Genomic DNA, 27,028 nt, shown 5'->3' with positions numbered 1-27,028 from the left:
AAGATAAGAAAAGGGAAATATAAAAACTGAGTTAAAGAGCAAGAGTTCTCAAAATTACCCATAGCATAATACAACATACCATGCATAGAAAAATAATATGAAATAAAACACAACAAGGTCTGAATGGATCACAGCATTTTGGAAACAAAATGAGATTATTAGCCGGCAATAGAAAATAGGTAGGAGACTATTGCTGGGTGAATATTATTTTGATAGTAGATGGTAAAGTCTTATTTTTCATATTTGATAAACAGTAGTGACATTAAAAATACCACGAGAGACAATTATACAAACACACATTAGGAGTTCTTTTAAAAACTGCATTTTCTTTGCCCAAATGGGACATTAATGGCTCCTTTGAAACTCATGTAATGTATCATATAAACATGTCTTTAAACATATGCCCTGTAAGATTGGTAGGGGGAATTCTGACCGGCTGTTCATTTAAAGAAGGGGAAATGAAAGTCCTCCATATAGAGCCCCACGTTCCAACCTGGGCCAGCTCTGCTGCTTAAGACGACTTGGGTGGAGGTATGATGGGGCTTAAAATTCCTTTCCACCTGAGAGAGGCGGTGAGGCCGCCGAAGGAAAACCCCTTACTGCCCTGCCACCTGCCTAGATGAGAAGATGACTCACACGTGGGAGGTCTCGTTTAGGCTTGGGGCCCTCAGAGCTACTCCTGGCCAGCCTATGGCTCAGCACAATTCTAGAATCTCCTGATTTCACATCAGGACCTGAGACATGTTGAGTGGGTCTCCCACAGCTGTCAGACACAAAATAAACGTTATAGTGGCAAGGGCCCCACGACTATTCTGAATCCTCTATTGTACATCCCCAAAGATGCTCTCTGCAGTGTGGTGGGTACATATATAATTCATGACCAAAAGATTCTAATCGATGGCCTGAAATGTTTTTTTTTTCTCTTCAAGATGAAGCTCCAAATTAGCTCATGCTTATGCATCATATAAATTAGACATAAACTCTGTCAAGGATAAAGACAAGGCCACACAATTATAGGCATATCTGCCTAAATCAGAGCACTCTGACCATTTCTTTGGGGCCCGATTACACAATCGCTCCAAGTGTCAGCAGTGAAAAGACTTATTATTGCTTACCTTATGCCAGAGGCACTCATTCAACTGAGGGTTAAAAGCCATGTGATGATTCCTATGGAAGACCACGTGGTTTTATCAGAAAATCATGACGCGTTGGTCTCCAACGCAGGCTTTATGAACTTAAACTTACTTATTCACCTAAATTACTTCCGCTAACTCCCGTTGGCTTATCTCATTTCCTGGAGCTATCATTTGCCCACAGCTCAAGCAAGAAACTCGGGAGTTACCCTCCGTTTCTCCTGGTCTCTCAATCTCCACATCAAATATACCACCAAGTCCTACTGATGCTTCCTCTCTGACACAGCTTTTATAAATCCTGAGGACTACTCTGGGTCAGTTCTCGAGGTGTAGTTTCTCACCTGGACTCTTTCAAGAACCTCTAATGGCTTCTCTGTCTCCGCTCGCGCCTCCACTCATGTCTCCGCACAGTGCAGACGGAGTGATGCTGTAAAAGTGTAAGTTGGGTTCTTTAACTACTGCTTAAAGCCCTCCAATGGTGCCCTCTTTCCTAGAACAAAATTCAGACTTTTTTTCATAGTCAAGATCAAAGGCCAGCACACGTGTTCTGTAAAGGGCCAGACAGTAAATATTTTAGGCTTTGTGGGCCAGATGGTCTCTAGCCTGCAGTCACAGCACAAAAGTAGCCACAGACAATATGGTCCGTGGCTATGTTCCAACAAAACTTGATTTACAAAAACAAGCAAAGGGCCAGATTTGGCTCTTGGCGCACAATGAGCTAACCCACACTCTAGAAGACCTCCATCACTCAGTTCCTGTCTCTCTTTCTCTCTCTCTAGCCTTTTCATACCACATTTCCCTTTGCGGGTCAATGACAGCCACACTGTCCTATTTTTCTCGAAGCTCATTTCTTCCCTCCACTCTGCCTGGTTGACTTTTCCCACCCTCTCAGGAACAACTTAAATGTACCTCATCGCTCAGGATTTCCCTGAGTCTCCTACTCCTATGCCATCATTCTTCCTGTTAGTGTCACTTTCTCTTCCTTCACGGCACTTAGCGTGAGTGTAATTATCTATATATTTGCTCGCTTCACCACTTACTGTCCAACTTCCTCACTAGATCACAGGCTCGAGGAAGGAAGGGCCCGGGTCTGTGTTCGCTACTCCATACCCAGCAAATACCACCAGGTCTGGCACACAGCGGGTGCCTAATAAATAGTTATCGAATGAACACATTTTGTTTCTTTGAGTCTTACGTTTTCTCACCTCTAAAATGGCAGTAACAATAGGATTTGACTTTTGGCTTGTATCAGGATGGCCATGTTGCTTAAATATTTCAAGCACCCAGGGAAGTGCTCGGACTCAGACATTTTCCTTGCATTCGGCTCTCTTCGACACAGTTACAGTTAATGGATAGGATCATTTCTTTTAAAAACCATCCACTCTTTCCAGCGGCATTCAAGTAGCTGGGGATCTATCACCCCAGTCAAAACATTCAGGCTGCTTTAGTCGCATATTTATGGTGTGAGTTAAAGATTAGAAAAGCATGTTTTTCTTTTTATATCAGGTCTTTTTTCTAGTTAGATTAATTCACTCTCAAGTCCTTTTTCTAGAGATAATGGTCAGTAAGTATGGAACGTTGGGCTAGAAACAAATGTTGGATTAGGTACAGGGGGTCTCTGATATTGGATGTGTTTCTGGAAAACACGGCTGAACTTGCATTTCTTATGCACCCTTGTCTGCTCGAGAGAGCCGAGCAGAAGCAGCACCAGCAGTCAGTATCCAGTGCATATGCCGATCCCAAGGGCTTTGTCTCCCATCATCCAGCGACTGGACTTGACCCTTTGTTCAGGAAACATCCAGGAAACATCCTCATGCTACGGAGTTGGCCACTGCCTCAATGGGAATTTACATGTTCTGGGGGCAGACGCTGGCCAGTAACTATCCTGTGGTAGAGGAGGATAGCAGGTGGCTCTGCTCCCTTGGGGAGTGAGCCAAAGACACCGATCTGGAATCTGGCTTGACATGGCATCTTTGTTTGGCCTCCTTTTCTTCTAAGTCCGAATTCCCCCACTCCCCTATTTATTTTTCCTGGGAACTCTTCCTATGACATCACTGGCACATGGATCCTCCTCTCAGGGTGAACTTCTGGAAGCCCGACCCAAGACCAGCAAACAAGTGGTCACAATGCAGGCAAACGTTCTGTAGAGGGTTTAAATGGACAAGTCCAGGTTTGAATAAGTGCCGTTCGAGGATTTCTGAACTAGAAAGAGTTGAAGAAGAAAATTCAAAGTATTTGGGGCTTGCCAGTAAATAAGAAACAGACCGGATTAAAAGTAAAATCTCCCACGTCAAGGCCATCTTGGGAACATTTTCTCTCTATCAAAACATATTGAAAGACCCATCATTAATAAGGATCCTTCTTTTAAAAGGATAACTGGAAATGTTCTTTTAAACCGAAGGAATGCCAATCTGCATTAGTCTTACATAAAGATTTCTCTGAGCAAAGAGGTAATTACAGCCTGACAGATGCCTAAAATAGCCTTGATTCCGTGTTTCTTTTTCAATCCAGAGGTGGGCAGATACCACCCTAGTGCCTCTCTGAATTATAGCTTATAAAACTTGGGAGAAAAAAAAGAGAGAGAGATCTATTGAACCGCAATGTTTAGACTACCCGAGCCTTTCAACGAGCTTCTCATTCCCCCTCCTCTCCTCACCATCCTTGGGGCAAATGAAAAGTACAGGGCCTCTTCTCCAATGGAAACTGCTAGAATCCCTTCTTGTGTGGAAAATGGTGTGCATAGTTTCTACCTGGCCCGGTTCAATGGTTCTCCATTTTCGTTCCACTTAGCATCAGTTTTAGACTCTGGGCTCTGCTATTTACAACTGCATAACTTCAAGAAAATACTGTATCCTTTGAGCCTCTATATCATCATTCTGAAAATAAAGGAAATCTTTACCATGAGTCTGCTACTCACTCACATATGTTAATCACAGAACATATAGCATGAAAATAGCACTGGCAGGAGGCAGTGCCTTCAGGGGATCAAATATTTCCCACACTACTTTATGAATAGACTCTTTACATTGTAGGAAGTCAAATTTTTAAATCTATGCCTTGTTTGATGTCCACGAGTAAAAAACTCTCAGCATTTAAACTTCAGATGGCAAATTATAGGCGTGCCATAAGAACTGGTCTGCTGCTCACGTCTAAGGAAAAAAGAAAACATTTGTTTCCAACAAAACAGCTACGTTTTTTGTTTCTTCCATAATATACGATCGTTTCTGCTTTATGAAAAAGAGCAGGAGTTCACCCGAACCCATGATCGTTACCCTTTGATTATATGTTTGCTAGGACTGCAAGAGACTTCCTGAAATTCAAGAGCTACGTGATCAGAAGAGAGGCTGAATATTTGTAAATAGTTCTTCAGATGTCATGCTTTTTGATAAAATCTGCAGCCATTGGAGGATTATGCGAAGTTGGTGAAATAGTATTGGAATCATGCTGTCACCCCATAAAAAGAGGGAAAGCAACTCAGACAGCAAAGCCAAAAACCCATGACAACATCCCAGCAAAACTAGGTGTGAGATATCGCCATGGATGCCCAAATCAAACCAATGGTGTCTATGTGGGAGGAACTGGAGGGATGACAAAGGGGCCTCGGTAGGCTCAGGACCAGAAAAACCTTGGAATTGCCTACAGGTCCTCCCAAGAAGTGAGAGATGCCCATCCAGGGAGCACACGCCATAGACATGTCTACAGAGCAGTGGGGCACAAGCTCATGGTCCCTGTACAACTACCACTCTGGTGCTGGGTGACAGGGAGCCCCTGTGTTGGCTCTATTCTACGAGGTGGATATCTAATACATCTATCTAAAAATGAGGAGATAAAAAGGAAAGGTGACAGAGAGCAGAGGTAGGCAGACGCAGGCCTTCTGAGTATTAACATGGATTGTGAGTATAAAGGTATTAGTTCAAGTTAAATGTTCAAGGAGATGGCAAAAAGGGCAAAGATGAGGTTATTAGCTAATTGAAAAAATGTTGAGAGTAGGACACCAATAGGTAACAAACAAATAAAAAATGGTGGGGGTGTGCTTGTGGCGGGGAGACTAGGTCATTACATAAAGGCATCGGTCTAACGACAACCACCTGAATAAAAATACACGTCTTCCTAATTATGATGAGTCACCAACAAACAGACACGTGTGTGTGTAAAAAACATGATGACATGAGGTATTGATCGCTAGGATATATAGTTAAGTGAAAAAAGTATGTCTGGTTTACTATTATTTCTAAGAATGGAGAGAAATTGGGAGCATGTGCTCATATTAAACAGTGGAAGAATGAACCACAACATAAAATAAAAAAAATAAGCGTTACATATATATGGGAGGAAATAGGGAAGGAGAGGACATGGACAGAATTTACACTTCCCTGGACATACATTTTGTAGCTTTGGCTCGGGAATCATGAAAACAGACATAATTATAAAATACAGCTAAATAAAATCCCTAAATATTGCTTGTAAAATGAAATAAAGAGCCCGTGTATCCTGTTGGACGCATGGTTATAGCCGCACATAATTAGAGGCAGAGTGACAAAGAGAGGAACTGTCCCAAGTGGTTTTAAAACAGTATTTTGAGCATCCTTGTGAGATAGGACATAAAGACAAATAGAATGGCAACAAAAATATCTTCAAATTCGAGTTGGGTAATCAGGTTATTTGTGGCAGCATTGTTATTCTGAGGCTGGAATGTGTGTGGTGTGGGATAAAGCTGAGAAATCATGATAGGGTCACCGAGAACTGGGATTTAGTTTGAGAAAACGGAGATAAAGATTAAAGATAGATGGGATTAGATAAAACCTTTTTGTCCTGGGGCACCTGGGTGGCTCAGTCCATTGAGCATCTGATTCTTGATTTCAGTTCCAGTCCTGCTCCCACATGTCTGTGGGTTCAAGCCCCGTGTCAGGCTCTGTGCTGATAGCACGGAGCCTGCTTGCGATTCTCCTTCTCTCTCTGCCCCTCCCCTGCTTGTGCTCTCTCTCTCACTCTCTCTCTCTCTCAAAAATAAACATTTAAAAAAATTGGGGGTGGGGAGAAATGACAGTGAAACAACTGCCTTTTATCTGAATTGTTCACCAGGGTAACCAAATATTTTCTCTTTTAAGTTATTCTGATAATGGGGCACCTGGGTGGCTCAGTCAGTTGAGCCTCTGACTCTTGATTTTGGCTCAGGTCATGGTCTCCTGGTTCATGGGATGCAGCCTCATGTGGGGGTCTGCGTTGGCAGCGTGGAGCCTGGTTGGGATTCTCTCTCCTCCTCCCTCTGGCCCTTCCCTGCTCATGCTCTGTGTCTCTCTCAAAACAAATAAACATAAAAAAAAAAAAAAACCATATACCATAACAAGAAATTATGCTATGAGACACCATGGAAGAAATAGGAATACTGTGAATATTTGATTATATTGTATACTGTTAGGTGTGATAATGCTATTATGGGTTTTTAATTTTTTTTAATGTTTATTTATTTATTTTGAGAGAGAGAGAGAGTGTGTGCACCCAAGCAGGGGAGGGACAGAGAGAGAGAGACAGAGAGAGAGAGAGAGAGAGAGAGAGAGAGAGAGACAGAGACAGAGAATCCTAAGCAGGTTCAGGGCTGTTGGCACAGAGACCGACGAGGGGCTCTATCTCATGAACCATGAGATCATGACCTGAACCAAAAACAAGACTCAAGACGCTTAACTGACTGAGCCACCCTGGCGCCCCTGGGTTTGTAATTTTTATAAAGAATGCTGATCTCTTAGAGACACATATTGAATTATTATAGACGGAATGGTATGATATGTGGGGTTTGCTTCAATATCATGAAAGAGTAAGGGGGGTGTCTTGGGGTATGGATGATTGGCCATGAGTTGATGACTGTTGAAGCTGGGTGATGGGAGCATGGGTTGACTATACTTTTCTCTACACTTATGATCCTTTTCAAGGTTTTCCATAATCAAACGTTTCCAAAACAACCTGCAGCCTCAAGCGGCCAGTAATAGTGGCAGGTGTTTCCTTTGCTTGACCAGGATCCGGTCCATTCTTTTAGCAATGGCCCCCAGATTTCCTTTGCAGAACCCACCTCTCCAACTCTTAGATTCTAAAAATGCCCCCCCCCCCCCGCCCCGGCTCTGCACAGGAGGCAGAGTCTACTCCCTTAGTGCCAGTGATTTATTTAGGGGTAGACAGTCAACTTAGTGGACAAGTAAAAGCTCTGTTGGGTTCGTTTTTGTGGGAAATGGTGGTCTTTCACCCCTCTGAGCTGTTGAGTTGGTGGCATGCAAACCTAGAGCTCTGATTTAGCCTTATTACTGGGAGAGAGCTCTCCTAAAGAAGCCCACACGGGAAAGTGGGCCAAGGCAAGAGAGGGGGGGGCAAAGGATTCACGGTACCATCGGGTTTCAGCAGCTGCCTCCCCGTATGCCTGGCCAGCTCCACCCTAGGTCCGTTTGACTTCCATCAGCCAGTAGACTCGCTTTCTCACTGAAGCCAGTTTGAACTATGTTTCACTTCTACCTGAAAGGCTCTTAGTAATCACAGCTGTGCTACTTATAAGACAAACTGTATATTCGAGAGCCCAAGGAAAGGGGCTTCATGGAGAAAAGAAAACAAATTACAGAGGAAACGCACTTTTAGGGGCCTCCCACGTATCGTATTACTTTGCAAAATAATGGAAACTGGTACCTCGCTGTGTTTCAGAAACATAATATATGCAGGAAATTAAAGGGTGAGAAATGCGCGTGCGTTTTTTTCGAAATTTTCACACTTTTGGAATCTTTCCGCAAGCTTGGTATTTTTTATTTATTTATTTTTTATTATAAATCCCGAGAGAGGTTTCCTTTGTTCCTGTGTTTGGCTATTCAGTTTTGAAATTACCAAGCTCCAAGTCACCCAGATACCCTGAAGTGCTCTATGAGAAAGAACATTCCCTATGTGATTTCCGGGAATTCAAAGTGAGCTGATACTGTTGATTGGGTTCGATAAAGAACAGTCTGTTCCACCTCTAATATACTTGATTTAACATTAAATGAAAACACCCTGGGGCAGAGTTTCAGAGCGGGTGATGAAAATTCAGCTTTGACATGCTTCTTGTAAAAACCCAAGAATGCTCAGTCCACAGAGCAATCCCATTTATTAGACACAGAGATGTAGACTCTTTTGTGCATAAAAATATAAATAGACGTCACCACGGAGGTAAAAGGAAAAGAAAGATGTTTAATAGTGATAAGTTCTCATGTGGGGGGAAACTAACAAATCTTTTGTTTGCTGGATCCTTTATTATTTGATCTAGAATCAGCAATGAATTTTGCCTTGGTTGTTTACATGGGAAATACTCAGAATACAAAAAGGCAAAGGTGTTGAAATAGAAGTGGAATCTTGTTCAGAATAATAATAAATTACACCCTCTTCTGTCTAAATGCCAAGATCCGCATTTTTGTTTTTTGTACTTGCCTGTCCAAACAGAAGTAACTCACAGAGTAAACGAGTTCCTATTTCATCTTTTAAGTTGTAATCAAATGGCTTATTAACTGCTTTTTAATGACTACTACGTCGTGGAATATAATTTGGTATGCTTAGTAAAGACTGATTTATAATATACAGGATACTAATATGCAAAAATGATGAAATAAAAGCCGATTTGATAGGCTCATATGTTTGCATGTGGAATCAAAAATTATTTCAGAGTGGGCAAATGGTGTCAAAGACAGTCTCCGTTTTCCGTGGGTATGCATGTTGTCCAACATAAAAAAGAGACTAGGTAGTGTGTACAAAATGGTAACCCCCTGAGACCAGTTATAAAAAACATCTTTTTGAAAAATATTTCTGGGGCATCTGAGTGGCTCAGGAGGTTAACTGTCCGACTTCGGCTCGGGTCATGGTCTCATGGTGTGTGGGTTTGAGCCCCACGTCGGGCTCTGTGCTCTAGGTGGGGAGCCTGCTTGGGATTCTCTCTCTCTCCTTCTCCTCCTCCCCCACTCATGTGAGTGTGCGCTCCTCCCTCTCTCTCAAAAAATAAACTTTAAAAGATAAAAAAAATTAAAAAAATAATTCCTACCCAGTGACCTGGCGGGAAACATATTCTCAGTTGTGTCCTGGGAGAGTTCCTGTCTTGTTCAGGTCATGCAAGGGTCCTGGGGATGTGACTCAGGCACCAAGGGACAACATGGAGTAACAGAGAGTATGTATCATAGATGGACACTGGACTGACTTCCTGGCTTCCTCAAGTATGGCTAAGTGACCTTGAGCAAATTCCGGAACTCACTAGCGAAGCTTGGAGCCCAGCATACAGTCAGCATGTGTTTACCCGTGTGTGTTTTTTTTTTTTTAACTGTAAATGACTCTCCTTCCTCCCGATCACAGAGGTGTGCTAGGATTTGGTGTATGTGGCACAGGGGTGGGCTCAAAAAATGGTGCTTGCTTCACTTTTCCTGTCTTCAAAAATTTGGTTCCAGTGCCTCTTCCAGCAGACTTTGTTTGCTTGAAAAAACACAGTAGCAAAAGAGTGGCAAGGGAGGACAAAATCTCTGCCTGCATCTTACTTGTTCAAAGAATCTTTTTCTGCCGGAGATTTATAAGCCAATACATTTTTATAGATCCTATTTATAACTAAAATTCACTGTCTTACCATTTAGTTTATGAACACGGGGTCTCTGCTACCATACCATCTGGACTCCCAGCAGGGAGAGGGTGGCTCTTGGTAATTGCTGCCTCCCTGCTCCCTGCTCTGTTGCTTGGGAACGGGACAGGACTTGCCTCATTACCTCCCCTCTTCTCTTCTCAACCATTTCACGGATATTTCACCATCTTTGGACATTCCCACTCGCCGGGGAATCGTTCATTTGCAGGGATTTGGAACTGCACCCTCTGAGAAGAAGGTGAGTTGGGTCGACTACCGATCATAGTACGCTTAAGGCGAGACTTCATAACTGTCATCTCCAGTGGTCCTCAATGGGGTGAGAACATCCCCAAGTGTTGGGGAGCACCACTAGGATTTAGCAGATGGGGCCACAGATGTTAAGTTTCCTTCCATTCAAGGACAGACCTGCGTGGTGAAGAATGGCCTCCCACAAAACACCCATCATCTTCCATCACAAACTTCTGGGGGATGGGGACTCTAAAGCTGTTACCCGCCCCGACTGACAGCTGGTTGAGAGCTGCCTGTTTCGCGCCACTGCATTCTGCAAAGCCGCGCCAAAGGGGCACATGGAGATCCCATAGCTAGGATGCCGACTCAGTTAGGAAGGGAGGAGGTTGGTCTGCAAGTTCACATGTAAACAATGCAGAGAAGGCATAAATACAACCTTTGGAGCCCCCCGCTGCTTTTCTTCAAGAAAAGATAAGTCACCAGAGGTCACCTTCAGCGTAGGCATAAATGTAACTCTGGTTATGCTGGGTACGAGACCTGACGCTGCAGAAAGGGGCAGTTGAATTTCGGAACGGTAACTGAAACCACTCCCTAGACGCCTCATTTCAAATCTACGAGCAGAGTCTAAGGTGGTGTGAGGCGGTTGAGAAGAAAGAATGCAGCCAGTAAAAGTGAGGCGGATAGAGATAAGACCGTGAGCCATGCTGGTGAAGTGGTGGAGACGTTTGGAACACAGGTGGCAAGACTAAAACCAACACATATGTGAAAGCAGGGGACAAACAATGCACCTGCTTCCGGCACCACTGCTGAAAATGTTATCGGCTTGTTTAGGTTTGATGAAAAGGCTAATGAGACAAATTGCACGTAATCTTTTAAAAGGCAGATCTGTGTTACACTCGCTTTTAGAGGTATTCCTTAAAAAAAAAAAATCTCTTTCCAGTTTTGCGTTGAGCACTGCACCAGGCAGGAAGGTTAGCGTGACACATAAAATCGCGTCTGTGCAGAAAGTGGCTCTGGGCCCTGCGTGCCCGCTCCCGCCACCGATCAGGCTCCCGGACGGCACAGAGCTTCCTGTGCGGGTAGGGTCATCCATGTGGCTGGCTTCTTGCCAAAGGAAGGAGACTGGAAGTGCCGTTTCGGCCCCGCCCCCGCCCCTTCCGGGCCTGGCCCAGGCAACCCTTCCACGTGCCCTTCCAAGCTCTTCCCCTTCTGCAGTCTGACAAGGACAAACCGGAAGCCGTGTGCCGAAGATGGCCAGTCACAAAACAGGTAGGGTCTGGGTTGGGTCCCTGGACTCTCCGCTGAAGGAGAGCGGTCCGCCCATCAGGAACACTCATTATGGACCTTATGTGATTGACTGAAGCACCGTAGAGTCTGGGGTTTGTCACAGCAGCTAGTGTTATCCTAATCCTGGTCTTTGTCACTAAGGAACACACATTTGTGGGGCGCCTGGGTGGCTCCAGTCGGTTAAGCATCAGGCTCTTGATTTTGGCTCGGGTCACGATCTCGCGGTTCATGAGTTCAAGCCCTGCGTCAGGCTTTGAGCTGATAGTGCAGAGCCTGTCTCTCTCTCTCTTTCCCTGCCCTCTCTCTCTCAAAACAAAACAAAACAAAACAAAACCCCACGCTTGTGACGAAGACGGACAAGTTCACAAACACAGATAACCTTGTGTGGTATAGATTATAATAAAGATGTATGTACATTTCAGCGGCTGAAGATACGGGAGTGATTAACTTTGGGGGCTGACTAGGGAGGATAAGTGAAAACGCTACAGAAGTCTGTGATGTTTACCTGTTTGCCTGTTTTCTTACTTTTCCCCCCATCTCTCCACTTTCCAAAAAGGATTTAAGGTGGCCAGGGAGTCCACAATATTTGCTTTGTTTATTATGATCCCTAGCAAACTCCCCCCCCCCCCAACACTCTGTTTCACTGTCCTGTCCCTATTGCCCTCTTATCTTCAGAACTGGTCCCTTTACATTTTCATTGGTTTAAGCCAGGGGCCAGCAGACAACAGGCAGGCAGCGCGCGGGGGGGGGGGGGTGGTGGTGCTAAATCTGGTCCCCCACTGTTTCTGTAAACAAAGTTTTATTGGAACACAGCCACACTCATTTGTTTACATATTATTTATGGCTGCTCACGTGCTACAACGGCAGAATCGGGTTGCTGTGACAGAGACCATATGGCCGGCAATGCCTAAAATATTTACAACCTGGTCCTTTGCAGAAAAAGTTTGCCGACTCCGGATTTAGGACGTTCCTAACCTAATCTTAACCTCAGCAAGGCACATGCCAATAGTCCCACAACCACCTCACACATAGGACACAACAGTTAAATCCCTCATGTTCTGGCCAGCACCTCATCCAACGCATGGCTGCACACCTGTGTGGATCCCTAAGTCAAGTTCACTGCTGGGTTCTAGAGCTCTGAGGGCCAGTCTTGGCAAACCAACTGACGGCCTAACTGATTACAAGTCTCACAGTGTTCTCACATACGTTCTCTCATTCCGGTTTATCTAATTCTTACAACAGATCTTCGTTTTATGGGTCAAGACACAGGATTACTATAAATTAAGCCCTTGTCCAACATCAGACACAGCTAATCCATTTCAGAGGTGGCATTTGAAATCAAATTGCTCTGATTTCTATGCCACAACATGTCTTGTCATCAGGGAGCAGGATAATATTTTGGAATATTCACCGACATTCCCCTCTCATCTCCATGCCCTCCCCCCTCATTTCTTTGCCCATGTGGTCAGCCAGATCACACGCCACTCATCAGTCCGGGACAGGGCTGTGACAGAAGTGGAAAAATATCTAGGCTCTAAGAACTGAAGATAAAAACTAAAGGCTGGGAAGGACATTCAGCAAATCAGAGGAAAGCTTCCTCCTCTCCGGCATGGACACTGGTCAGAGGGTGGGGGAACAGAGTGGATCTATGCAAGAGCAGGCATCCTTCCCCTCTTTTCAAGAGCTTTTCCTCCAGGAAGATTCCACTGGGAACCTTCAAATAGTCTGGTGGAACTAAAGACTACAATGATCTGGGCTTTCTTTCGTAGTCAGAACTCTGGGAGGGGGGACCAGATCTTGGAGGAAAAGAGCCCCAGAGAGTAGTCTTTGTCCCAGTTTGGCTCAGGAGGGGTAAGGCGCACCCACGATGACGGAGAGGTGGCTAAGGAAGGGCCGGCAGTGGTGAACAAGGGATGCCACGGCAGCTCCGCGCCTAGGTGACTGAGCAAAGGCAGACCAGCTGGGCACAAAGATATCCCAACAAGTTCCAGCGAAATGGATGATGCGGGCAGAGGGGACACGCTTCACCTCCCCCAGTGCCTCCTCCTGCTATGGCAATGCCCCCAGATGGAGACTCGGCACTGTGGCAAGGGAATGAACCGACCGGACACTAGGGTGGGGATTTGGAATAAAATTCGGATTATTATATAATGGATAAATAACAATACACTTCTGGGGCTCAGTCAGTAGAGCACACAACTCTTGATCTTGGAATTTTGAGTTCAAGCCCCTCATTGGGCAGAGTGCTTACTTAAATTTTTTTTTTTAACGTTTATTTATTATTGAAAGACAGAGAGAGATAGAGCACGAGCAGGGGAGGGGCAGAGAGAGAGGGAGACACAGAATCCAAAGCAGGCTCCAGGCTCCGAGCTGTCAGCACAGAGCCCGACACGGGCTTAAACCCGTGAACTCTGAGATCATGACCTGAGCTGAAGTCGGATGCTTAACTGACTGAGCCACCCAGGCGCCCCTAGATGCAGAACTTTTTAATGAAGAAAGGGTATGCTTGAGGAAATACCCTAGAATTAATGAATTGGTATGTGGCAAAACTCAGAATCTCCCCTAAGCCTTCTTTCTCCAGGGGAACTTGTCATTTTCCTGGATGAACATGACCAAGACTAAAAAGAAGATCTCCAGACATGTTTAAATACTAGGATATTCATATATTAAAGAGTTATAACCGTTACAAACCGTGAGGTCACGATCTGAGCCGAAGTCGGACGCTCAACCGACTTAGCCACCCAGGTGCCCCAGGCATAGTGCTTACTTAAAAAAAAAAAAAATACACTTCTTGCACATCTGAGCATTGGGACAGAGACTCTTGCCCACCCACTGGTTTGCCTGAAGAGATGGGCTCTGGTGCTGAGCATTTGAGACCTTCTAGTAAAATCTCTAGGGAATGGGGCTTAGAGTTGGTCCTGGTCACGTTCTGACTAAAGGCTCACCAAGATTTTTGTTTGTTTGTTTGTTTGGTCTTTTCAGTACTTATATATAGAAAGTGTGTGGACTAATTTATAAACTTGTACTTCAAAAGGATTAACAGAACACAGCATAGGGCCAATAATCATCTTCTACCATTTTTTTTTTAATATTTGATTTTTGCTTTTTAAGTTTATTTATTTTGAGTGAGAGAGAGAGAGAGAGGCAGAGAGAGAAGGAGAAAGAGAATCTGTATTGTCAGTGAAGAGCTCAACGCGGGGCTCAAACCCACACACCGTGAGATCACGACCTGAGCCAAAATCAAGAGTTGGTTGCCATCCAGGTGCCCCTACCATTTTTTTCTTAATATAGATAAGATGTTAAGATATTCAGTAGTGTCAACCATATGAGCTAATTGAGAACATGCCCTAGTTTAAAACTTTTTGTGACTCTTCAATCTTCGACGCTCGTTTTCCACACACGAGTTGCACATGAGCGTGTACGGTAATGGCGAGATGTGCCGAGAGAGTTGGCGGTGCTCGTTAACAAAATATAAGGGATGTTGAAATAATCTGAACGACACCATTTTTCTTCTTAATTTTCATTATCACCTTTATGAACTATGGACCCAAATCGCCTTTTCTACTTTGTCCTTATTAGAATGTTTCCGCACACGTTCCATTTTCTAGAACTGCTGACCTCTTTCTCCCCAGGCTCTGTAATTTGCAATTGTCAGAAAACGTATCAGGTAAGTCTACAAGGTGTGGTGTCAGCATACCAAGGGGCTGTTCTTTCGTGTTTTCACTGAAATTGCTTGCTGGTCTTTCCATAATAAGGCCTTATTGTATCATACATCATCATGCATATTTTATATGCCCGATGCTCCGTAGATGTTCTTGGCTTTGTTATTTTACTAAGCAGCATCGTGATGCATCTAAGCCCAGCCGAAATTAGACAGGAAGGTGACCCTCCTAATATATTCTTTTGCAGACACAGCGCCCCTGGAACATGATCTGATTTGACTTTCCATTATAATTCTGATGAGGAGAGAGACTGATAAGAAGACAGATGGGCTGAGATCTAATTTTTCGACAGGTCCCTTCTAAATGGTTTCCTTTGCCCTTATTAAGCTTGCCGGTCTTCCACGAATTACAACAGCCAGGTACTCCTGAGCACTTCCTGCTAAAATCAAAGTGAGTGCTTGGCCAACCTGGGACAGGAGACGGGCTCTTTGCGTACAATCCCCAAATGGAGGGTGTGGGTGCTAAGATCCGGGTTCTAGAGGCCAAATATAGCTCTGCTGTCTGTTGGGCCTACGGAGTGAGGACTCTGTACGCCAGATAACCAGGCTGGTCCCCTCGGTACGAACAGGTCCAGGTAATTCATACTGGCTTCTTCCACCCCCCACTGTGTGCCTCCTTGCTCGCCCTGAGCAAGTGCTTTAACTTCTTTCAGCCCCTTTCCCATTCTGTAATGGGGTACTAGCAACACTCCTTGCTCACAGGGCTGTTCTAAGCAGTACATGTGATGAGCAGGTTAAAAGCAGTCACTACAGGAGCCAGACTGGGTTTCACTCCACCCCTTACTAGCTGCGGGATGGTGGCACTTCCCTTAACCTTTCTGTACCTCAGTTTCCCCATCTGTAAATCAGAGGTAACCACTGCATCCGTTAATCACTGTGAGGACTGAATGAGTTACTATACAAAATGTACACAGGACAGCGTATTGGGAGCGCCGTCTAAGTGTTGTCTGGTCTTCGTACGAAGGAATGAAAGGGTTTAGCATATAAGAAGGACTTAATACATATTAACTCTCATCATTAGTCGGGATGTGATGGATAATATTCTCTTTTTTCCTCCTGAATGTCAAAAACGTTACCCTTCAAAGCTATACACAGAGCTCTGGCTGTGATTGTGGGGGTGAGTTGGCTCATCCGTCTTGTTGAGAGGTACGTGTTCTAGGGAAGACATGAGTTGTGCTTTTGGGCATTCTGATCATAATTATTGGAATAACCTTCCTGACCATAGAAGGAAATATGTACAGGGGCGCCTGGGTGGCTCAGTCGGTTAAGCTTCCAACTTCGGCTTGGGCCATGATCTCGCAGTTCGCAGGTTCGAGCCCCGCATCGGGCTCTGTGCTGACAGCTTGGAGCCTGGAGCCTGCTTCAGATTCTGTGTCTCCCTCTCTGTCTGCCCCTCCTCCACTTGCACTGTGTCTCTCTCTCAAAAAAAAACAAAAAACAAAAAACAAAAAACACTGAAAAAAAAAATTTTCTTTAGAAGGAAATTTGTACATTGCCTGGCGTGTTTTTATATATTATAGTCACTTAGGGAAAAGGAATGCCACTAAAAATTAGCGTTTGTCCTTTGTGAATTAAAGTGATGGTTAGTAATTTATCATCTAGTCTTATTCTTATTATACTAATTGGAAGAACCCTACTGCTCCGCAATCACAGAACATTAGTATAGAAAGGGTGATGCGTCCGAGAGATGTGGACAATCTTCTCTAGATGTGGCTGTACCTGGAGCACAGCTCATTACATAGACCAACAGGCATAATCAACCTGGGTGGTGACAGAAGACAGATGGAGGGATGGTGAGCTGCCCTGTTGCAGAGTTGGGAGAAGGGGAGCTAGTTTCCAGTTCAACCCTTGTGCCTTCTCATCACGGGCTGGGCAACCCTCAGCTTTCACTGCTATGCTGGAAGGGTGGGGAAGACTGAGCTGCTCGCATATCTGGCTCTTCACCGTTACCTTCAGACTCGGAAAGAAACCAAAGGGACGGAAGGGAGCCAGCACGTACAGATTCTGCTGCCAGGGCTCGAAGACTGGGATTGGCCTGCTGGGACTCCAGGAACATTCTGACTCTAGGCGAAACTGCGTGCGCACGCGGATTCTCCGGGGTGCAGGGAGCAGAAGTCCATGCTTTTTATCCAATCTTGAATCACAAAAGACCAGTGCCTCCAGTCTAAAGCAAGCCAGCAGCTTTGTTGCCGCATTAGAGGGGCGGCTGCAGGACCGGATTTTGAGGTTGTGGTTTAGGACAGCCACATTAGCAATGTGTATCTTCGTAACTGCACGCTGGAAAGGAAGTGTCCATCAGGAGACTCTGGGGGTTCGGGGGACAAAGGCGAGATCGATTTTACAGCCCTCTCTCCAGCCACAACCTGCCCTGCCACTCAGGGTTAACAGCCACCCTTTACAACTTCACTACATTACTGCACATCCCCATCTGCCCTCACCAAACATTCCCACCGAACACTACCCTCCCCCGCAGCCTTGCAACACTAGTAAATACAGTGCAGTTAGTTAGAAGTCTCCTCCTTTAGTGCAGGAATCACGTCTTTGGTATTTATGCATCGCCAGTATCCTACATGACGTTTGGTACCCAGCTAATGCTCAATAATTGTTTGCTGAAGTCAAATAAATTCAACTGGATTGGCTAGCCTTGAGGGATGGGGCACAATTCATAACGTCTATGAGCAATTATACTCCATAGATTTCAAAAATAAAATGTTGGGAACTCTTTTAAGTTAATTTGCCTAATTATGAAAAGCCAAGGGAAATTATCCTTGGATACTTCTAAAGAAGAAAGATATGGTAATTTGCAAAGGGCACGGATTCTTCAAAGATTTTGCTCCTCAACCACTCGAAAGTATGAGCGAGAGTTAACAACTTAGACAACTGTGAAATGAACAGAACTCGTCTAATTTCAGCACAGCAATTACAGCTTTTTGAGGCTACATGAAAAACCCCAAATGTGGTTACTATAGTAGTAAATTGGTCTCCGAGAAACTCTTTTATTTTCTCTAGAAAAATAAATAATTTGCTATCATAGAGCAACCAAATGATAAGAAAAAGAACGCACAAAGAAACACAAAAGTATCTGGAAACAAAAAGTGATTCACGAGCAAATGCTGTACTGGGAGGGAAAAAAAAGAACAAAACAAGACTGAACCACTTACAGGAGTAAATGGATGCCAATTTTTAAAGAGCGAATTTTACAGGCTTATTAAAATGATGAGTGTTTTTCCCGAATTTCCTTAGTGGCTAAGAAAATGGGATATTTTATTGAACAGAAAGGGAATTTATCTTGTGTAAGATACAGACATTAAAACACGTATCGACTGAGAAGCCCAGAGACGATGGTACACAAGCTACATTTTTAGGTTAGTGTGCATCTGGCGGACAGACGCCTGAGCTCATGGAAAGGCACAGGAACATCTTCTAATACTTGAACTTTTTTCATTAGTGAGAAATGCATTATTTCCAAATTCTGGCGTAATGAGTTGGAAGGCATCGGCCACCAAAGGAACGCTACAACCAAGGGCGTTCCATCCCGGGGAACTGCACCGTGTTATCGCACTAGGCTTTCTTAGGTTAAAAGAAAGCACCTTGTTACTCTTCTAAAGATAAATGTATTGCTCCCTTTAATCTCAGCGCAATACGTGTATCTTTAGATGACCATCTCAATAGCGTCCAGGGCCTACGTGTTTTCCTCACTAGCAAAATTTTTTTGACTCTGAGAAATTCACCCAAGGGTTCGATGTGGGGGTCTTGTCTGTCTTGAGGAGGTCCACCATGACTCATTAGGGTAGCGAGGACTGTGAGCCCCCTGTGGCTGGTGCCTAGCTCTGGGTCCTGCATGCACTGGGTGCCTAAAAAGGTTTGATAAATCAGTGAATGAAACCCCTCAGCTGACATTCACACTTGCAGAACACGAGCTGAAGGAAGGGCTGGGGGAAACCATCGAAGTCAATAGTCTTCACAGAGTGTTCTTCAGAGCCTGCCCGCTTACTCAACGCATTGTTACTGAGCGCCTCCTGTGAGCCCGGCCTGCGGCCGGGTCATGGGGACACGTGAGGGGACAACACAGACAAGGTCTCTTTTCTCATGGAACTTAGGTGGATCCTGATTCCACGACATCAGGCCACATTCCGGAATGAAACTGTGCTCTTCTCACATACTAGTGAGACACTTGCAAAGAGACACTCAGGCCCCATTCCAAAGTGAGCTGCGAACAAGTGCGACCCCCCAGAACTTTCTAGGAAGAGGTACAATGTGATCTTTTATTGCCAGCCAGCACCTCCCCTCCCGCCCTTCCCTCCTCCAGTCCACGTAAGAAATCTAGAACTTTGGCGTTGTCAGAGGGCCGAGATCCAGGCAGAGGGTACCTCCTGGCCTCTGTGATGGGGTTAAGCAGATCACCTGAACGGTAGCTGGTCTTGTCGGCGCCAGACCCCCATGCTCGGTACCGTGCTCCCAGTATGCCCTACGAGTGGCTCCCACGATGCCCTCCTTTCCCACCCCCAAAGAATTCATGCATGGACTTCACAGGACAGCGAGCTTTTACGGATGGATGACAGAAAGGGAGTCAACAGCCAATGCCAGTCAGAGGAGCAAAGGAGACCTCGGCTCTCTCCTATTGCCCTCCCGATCTCCAAACCGGAGGGTGGGCCTTGACACGTGACAGGAAGTTTTATGCACCCGAAGTACTTCATGATGTTTAAAAAGCATACATGCGTTCCATTTCAAATGGAACCTCTTCATCAAGTGTGTGGGAATGTTGCAGTAATCACCAAAGAAAATGCAATTAGTTCCTGCAAGATCTCCTAAAACAGGGGTTGACAAACCTTTCCTGTAAAGGGCTAGATGGGTCTCTATCACGAGTGCTCAACTCTGCTGCCATAGGGAGACAAGACCTTTGGGCAACACGCACATGAACGAGTGTGGCTGTTTTCCAACAAAACGTTATTTGCGGACTCTGGAATTTGACTTTCACATGGTTGGCGTGTGTCACAAAATAGTCTCCCTTTGCCCCCCAACCATTTAAAAATGGTAAAAACCATTCTTAGCTCCTGGGCGGTGCAGAAACAGCTGGCAGGCTGGGTGTGGAGTGTGAGCTGTCGTGCATTTAGCCAACGAATATTCACCAAACCCTGTTGCCCATAAAGACCTACAGCGATTTTGTTTACGGAGAGGCCACTTCTTTCGTAATGTGTTAAAGCAGAAGGGAAAAATGGGGGGGGTGGGGTTCTTTTTAGATGCCCCCCCCCCCCCCCGTAGGATTGCTAAGAAATGATCATGCTTTTAGACAGCTTTGGCTCTGTCTCTGTCCCACAGCAAGCAATTCAGTCCAAGGAAACCCAAACACAGACATTTTCTTTCTTCTATGATCCTCCGGACACACAAATCAATAGAACTGATTATAGAGGCGTGCACCTAGGAGAAAACAAAATAACCGTGTGGCCTGCCATCAGGCCCAAACAAGGTACTCCGGATGCAAGGCTATAGGAGGCTCAGAGCCTGCTTGGATGAGGTCTGTCCCCGCCGACAGCCACAAGCATCTCAAGAAAGAAGTGACTCCAAATGGTAACACTGCACCTCCCTCCCCAGGGCTTGAAAGTACCCAGTGACTCCTGAGTCATACATTCTTGCCCCATGGGAAAATCAGAGGTCTCATTCCTGATGCAGGGGGAGTCGGACACGAGCCTCAGGGCCCAGTGGAGGCACACCCCGGGGAGATGCGGACACCCCACCAAAGCACTCTGCCAGCCAGCTGCAAAGGCTCCAGTATAATAGGCCTACACTACATTAGGGTGACCAGCCGTTCGAGGACGGAGAGGTTTCCCAGGATGTGGGCCTTCTCGCCCTAAAACTGGAACCGTTGCTCACCTGAAAAATAAGCTTCCTCTATTTCTATTTCTCTGTCTTACCCTCCTCCCAGTTCTTCCAAGGATGCATGACCAGCCAGTGCTTTTCCACGAAGCAGAAGCCGAGCTAAGCTTGGGCAAGAAACTTTCTCCGGAAAACCCCAGAAACACTTCCATTTAATGCCATTTCGAAGCGCAGGGGTACTTTTTGTTATGAAAGAGCATAAATGTTAGAAGACCGCCTTCTCAGTTTAAAGTGTTGTGATAGCTTTAGCTTCTGCGTCAATTGTGCTTGAAAAAATCGATTTACAAAAGACGGGTGTCACATACCCGTTATCCCTCTACACCCCCGGAACACAAGCGGATTCACTCATAAAATAGGCATGGCTTCATTTGGAAAACTTCTAATGACCGCTTTTTTCCCTGACTACACTGTGGGAGAGAAACTCCAGTGGGCTCTTAAGGAGATTCTGGACCAATACGGTAACATCACATAAAATATATTTTCTGGTGCCCCACTTAGAATATCACACAACAAATCGCTTCTATCTAGGATCAAGCTAAACCAATAAACCAAGCACATTTTTAAACTGTCGCAGCTTTGACCTAATTATCCTTTTCCTTCGGTTGATGATTTCACAATTCGGTAATGAATCACTCAGTCAAGTATGAAAACTCAGTGAACTATATGTTTGTGTATCCATGGGATTATATAAAATTACTCATCACTCATACTGAATTTGGGCATTGCATTTTTACCTCCTTGATTATGCAATAGCAACGCGTTAGTAGTTTGGGAAGGGGAACAAAGGCGACCTTTGGCTATAGTGATGGGAAAAGGAGTCACCACGTTGTGGTAACAGTCAAGGTGCACGTGTTTTGTGTTTAGGGGGCATGGGTTTTTATGTTAGAGGTCAATGGCACCAGCATTTTCAAGGTGAACGCGCGGGCTTGCGTTTCTGCCCTAAAGTGGCTCGTGGGAAGCCCTTCCTCTGCTGGATGAGGTCTCAGGGCTGTGGAATAGCCTTCACAGCAGGACGGGGCCCCGGGGAGTGAGCCACGCACCTGACCAGGTCGATGACCCGCTCCCTCGGCGCAGCGCTGACGGGCTCATCATTAATCATTACAATCTGATCTCCCGGAATCAGCTTGCCTTCGGAGGGGCCACCTGCAGACAAATGAGAATGAAGTACAGGTGAGAAGACTGTCGCTCATCCATCCGTGTCCTCCGTTCCCCATCACGATTCATTGTAAGCACCTGGTGCTGTCTGCAGACACAAAACCCGACCGCACCCGCGTGTTCTCCTTCCCAGCCCTGGCTGCACATTGCAAAGAACTGGGGAGGGGCACCCAGCTGGCTGTGTCGGTAGAGCATGTGAATCTTGATCTCAGCATCATGAGTTCGAGCCCCAAGCTGGGAGTAGAGCTTACTTAAAAAAAAAAAAAAAAAAGAATGAACTCAGGGGCTCTGGATAAGCTGCACTGGGTAACTCCAGGCTACACGCTGGCCAATTAAATCAGAATCTCTGGAGGTGAGACTTCGGCATCAGCATTTCTCCAGAACTTTTCCAGGCAAGTTTGAGACACGGCAGCCTAGCAGCTCCTCTCACACTTTAATGGGCACATGCACCCCCTGGGGACCTTACTGCCCTGCAGACTGACTCAGCAGATTTGGAGGTCTGCTGAGGGTGAGGTCATACATTTTTCACAGGATCCCAAGGCCTGCTGATGCTGCTGGTCAACTGACCATACCTTGAGTATCGAAGCCCCTAGAAGAAGGTATTCCCCAAACGGGTGGCCAATCAGCACATCAGAGGGTGTTAGGAAAGACTGACAGGATTTGTCCTTATGTTCCATACTTTTGGGGAAGGTTTGAGAAGTGGGAGCATCTTAATCATTCTTGTCTAAGAGGTTGGGGGAAGGGGGGGACGCCTTGGTGGCTCAGTCGGTTGAGTGTCTGACTCTTGGTTTCGGCTCAGGTTACGATCTCACGATTCACGGGATCAAGCCCCGCGTCGGGCTCTGTGCTAACAGCAGGAAGCCTGCTTGGGATTCTCTCTCTCCCCCTCTCTCTCTCTGCCTGCCCCCACTCGTGCACACACATATTCTCTTCTCTCTCAAAATGAATCAATAAACATTAAACATAAATACAAAAATAAAAGGTCTGGGGAAGGAAGCAGAACTCAAGCTGGGATTCATAAGGAAACAGCAGACACTCGTATCAGCTTGGTGATGAGGGTGTTTGGTCATTTTTGTGGCTGGGACTGTGCCTGGGAGTGTGCGTCTGTGCTCACATGTGATGACAGAGGACTCTTGTTTTTGTCTTGATCCAGCATGGTCTTTTTCTCAGCAGATGTGGAGGAGTTTTTGCAAGGAGGTAGGGAACTAATATTTGCTGAGTATTTATTATGTGCCAGGCTGCTTGGCCTTGAATCCCACTGACACTTGACTCCCTGTCAGATAATGAGATGCCCGAGGCTCACACAGGTTAAAGAACCCGATGAAAGAGTAGAACTGGGTCTCCGCTTAGGTCTGTGGACTCTTCCAAGTTCAGGGTGGCCAACACCTGCTTGGAACTCGCTCCCATAATTCAAAAACTGGTCACTGCCAGGTTTCTGGACACATAAAGCCACATCTGCATGAAGCACACATCTGAATGAAATAAAACGCATAAATAAATACTTCCGTTATCCACATGTCTAATGGAATTACGTCCCCGCATATTCATAGGGTACGATAATTTTAACTTTATTCCCAGGTCTGCCGCTGGGTAATAGGCAGCACCTCAAACATTACCTTTCAAATATTATTGCTATTGCTTTATTTAGTAATTGAAATGAACACTTCACACGCAGAGATGGATCTCGAAGTAAGTCAGCTGTTTCCCACCCACCGAGACACTTGGCATATATGTCACTCAAGCTGCAGCATAAACTAATCTTCCTGGGTAGAAAAAAAAGCGAGGAAAACCTTAACGCTTCCTCATGTCGGTGATAAAAAAAATATTCAATGCAAGATGCGGGAACTGAGATTCGGTGTTTGCACACATAAGAAATTCTGAAAATCCCTTGAGAGAGTTGATATAACCATTGGATTATCTGCAAGCATTCACTCACGTTCACTCAAACAAATGGTTAGAAATCAAACGCTGATCACAGACTGAAAAATGTTCATACTAACTGGCTGATGGATGTTAACTACTTTCGTGGGCAAACCACTTGCAGATTAATAGGACATCCTTTCACCTCTGACCCCACTTGTTTGATCAAATGGAAATATTTGTGTTTCATCAAGCAACTGAAACCAAGCATTTCAGAGGGAGGAAAGACAGTTCCTTCCAAGATATGAACCAGTGGTGCCCTTCAGAGAATCGTCTCGTGCCCTGTGCACTGAAGGCTGCATTGTCAAGTATAGAAAATCTGGTCATGCCAAAGAAATTATCGGAACCTCCGCAGAGTCACTGTTATGAAAGACACAGTTTATCTGACCAGCATTTTCACACCGAAAAATGACTGGCAACAGTACTCTTTGACCTGTTTTCACTTTTGTCTACTACTCTTGAAATTGTTGAATATTAGGTGCTAGTGTCTGAAGCGAAAGGAGCATGGAGGGCAGGGAAGGGAAGAGCTTGAAGGAACAGTGAGGCAATATAAGACCATGAAAAACAACAATCAAATCCCCGGTCACCTCTGGGGAGGAACCACACTTTAGAGAATCTCAGAACCAGAGATGTTCAAGGGTCCCAGTGTTAGAAAGCAGCATGCCAAATGGTGTCTTGCTTAGGAAAAAAAAAATGTGTCCACATGCACATCTAATACATTATATATCTCATAGATAGGATACATAACATATGCATACATATGCACAGAATAGTCTACTTTCCATAGACTCTCTATGCACATGTCAATAGTGGTTCACTTTCAGCAGCGGCAGCTCGGGTGATTTTGTTTTTTTTTTTTTTAACTTTCTCCTCTGTACTATCTATGTTGTATGTTTTGTGCGATGCATCTGTATTATTTTATTATTATAGCAAGCAACAAACCTCTTTCATTTTAAGCATAAAATTCGCAACTGGCATCAGTCTCCACAATCCCACCTAGAGAATGAAGATAGGACCTACAGCTAATAAAACGAAAAGCTTGGCAAACAGGTAAGAAGCTGTGTGGTGAGGCAGTGGTGGGAAAGAAAAGGAAGCCGACTTTTCTCCGTACAAGTGTGCGACGTGGTCGACCGTATCTGCAGTGCTTTACCCTGGGCCACATTAGGTCAAAATAATGACAAATGACATCGACTTTTGAAATGTGTACTACTTTCATTTTCCTTTCATTTTCCTTAGCTGGCAGGCTCGGTGGCCCAAATATTTTAGAGTTTACTACTAATAACAATAACAATAATCACAATCAAAATATTTTTGGAATGAGAACTATGTACCTGGCACTCTTTTAACGTTATCTCATTCTCTCCCTCGCCCTTAAAGATGGGGGCGCCTGGGTGGCGCAGTCGGTTGGGCGTCCGACTTCAGCCAGGTCACGATCTCGCGGTCCGTGAGTTCGAGCCCCGCGTCAGGCTCTGGGCTGATGGCTCAGAGCCTGGAGCCTGTTTCCGATTCTGTGTCTCCCTCTCTCTCTGCCCCTCCCCCGTTCATGCTCTGTCTCTCTGTGTCCCAAAAAAATAAATAAACGTTGAAAAAAAAATTAAAAAAAAAAAAAAAAAAAAGATGGACACAACCACGATCCCCATTATCCAGAGGACATAGAGAAGTGTCCGTCAAACTGAAATGCAGAGGAATTAACATGAAAGCTACAAACAGTCTAATACGTGGCAGAGGCAACCTCCAAATCCATCAAACCCAGGCAATCGGCTGCCGGAGTCCACGTTCGTAACCCCAGGACGTTACTACTGACCTCTGTCACCGACCTGCCAAATTCCAGAGAGGAACTGGTAAGGAAGAGGGTTTTGTTTTGTGTGAAAATAAAACCAATACAAGCTCATTAAAAGAAATACATGAGGGGCGCCTGGATGGTTCAGTCTGTTGAGCGTCCGAGTCTTGACTTCGGCTCAGGTCGTGACCCACCCCATGGTTGTGGGACCAAACCCCATGTCAGGCTCCGTGCTGAGCATGGAGCCTGCTTGGGATTCTCTCTCTCTCTCTCTCTCTCTCTCTCTCAAAATAAAATAAATCTTAAAAAAAAAAAGTACACAAATACTTATCGTAAAGAAAGAAAGAATTAAGAGAGCCTTGTTTCTGGAAAGGCAATCGCAGCCCACTTCGGGCAAGCACATCATAGTCCGTTATGTTCACCTGTGTTGACAGTCGAACGTCTGCATAGTCTAATGAGGGAGACTGAGGCCATGTATACTCGTGATCTGATCGTACTGTAGAATTTAAGAGACTTGCCGTATACTCTGTCAGTCAGCCATGGCTGTATAACAGATCACCCTCAAACTCAGTCGGCTGTCCAATAATCACTTCTTCTCAAGCTCACGGGCCTTTAGGATGAGCACTGATTGGCTGATCTTCTGGCTTCACGCCGCAGATCGGGCCACATTCGTCTCTAGATGGCAGGCTGCTAGCCTCCTGTGTTCGTTTTGGGGCCGAGGCTGAAAGGGTCACAGTCACTTGAGGGAAACGCTCTTTCGACTCCCAGGGCAGAAGCCCAATAAAGCAGGGCAACCGTACAAGCACTTTTCAAGCATTTCCAGGTCATCTTTGGTAATACGCCATTGGCTGAAGTCAGGGACCTGGTCTGGCTCAACAGCAACAGGGAAGGGAAATATATTCTGCGTAGTGTGCATTTCATAAAGCTGTCTGTCCGCTCCAGTGACTAAAATCCTTCTGTGACTTCAGTGTCACTTTCTGCTTTTTCTCACTAAGGAGTTTATCACGAACTTAGTGAAATACAGTACAGCGCCTGCCTCTTTCTTCACATTCATACTTTAAGAAGTGGGTCATTTCCATGGTTACAAAAGATAGATCAGTGTCTTCCTAAGTCAAGAGATAGGATACGTTTGGCAGTTTAAACCTAGCTTGAAGAGCCCTTTGTGTCCCTCTGGTGGTCTGACGCCATCTGGATGTTGCAAACACTCAGCCAGGCTCCACAGTTAGACAAGGAGCAGCTTGAAAATTCCAGAAGGAGCGCCAGTCACCCGGACAGGGTGTGGCAGGCAACCCTGGGAGACGGGGAGTGGG

The 27,028-nt window shown here is 45.3% G+C and overlaps 1 protein-coding gene across 2 annotated transcripts in view; it reads right to left on the bottom strand.

Moving 5' to 3' along the window:
* FRMPD4 (FERM and PDZ domain containing 4) overlaps positions 1-27,028 on the bottom strand; it is a 185,971-nt gene that overhangs the window by 60,620 nt on the left and 98,323 nt on the right. For both annotated transcript variants that reach the window (XM_032592190.1, XM_032592189.1), the window contains exon 3: positions 21,904-22,006. In XM_032592190.1, the coding sequence (XP_032448081.1) occupies positions 21,904-22,006 (103 nt within the window). The remainder of the gene's footprint in view (positions 1-21,903; positions 22,007-27,028) is intronic.

The sequence above is a fragment of the Lynx canadensis genome, chromosome X (genome assembly GCF_007474595.2).
Source record: "Lynx canadensis isolate LIC74 chromosome X, mLynCan4.pri.v2, whole genome shotgun sequence".
NCBI lineage: Eukaryota > Metazoa > Chordata > Mammalia > Carnivora > Felidae > Lynx > Lynx canadensis.
This window is presented reverse-complemented; position numbering and strand designations above follow the sequence as displayed.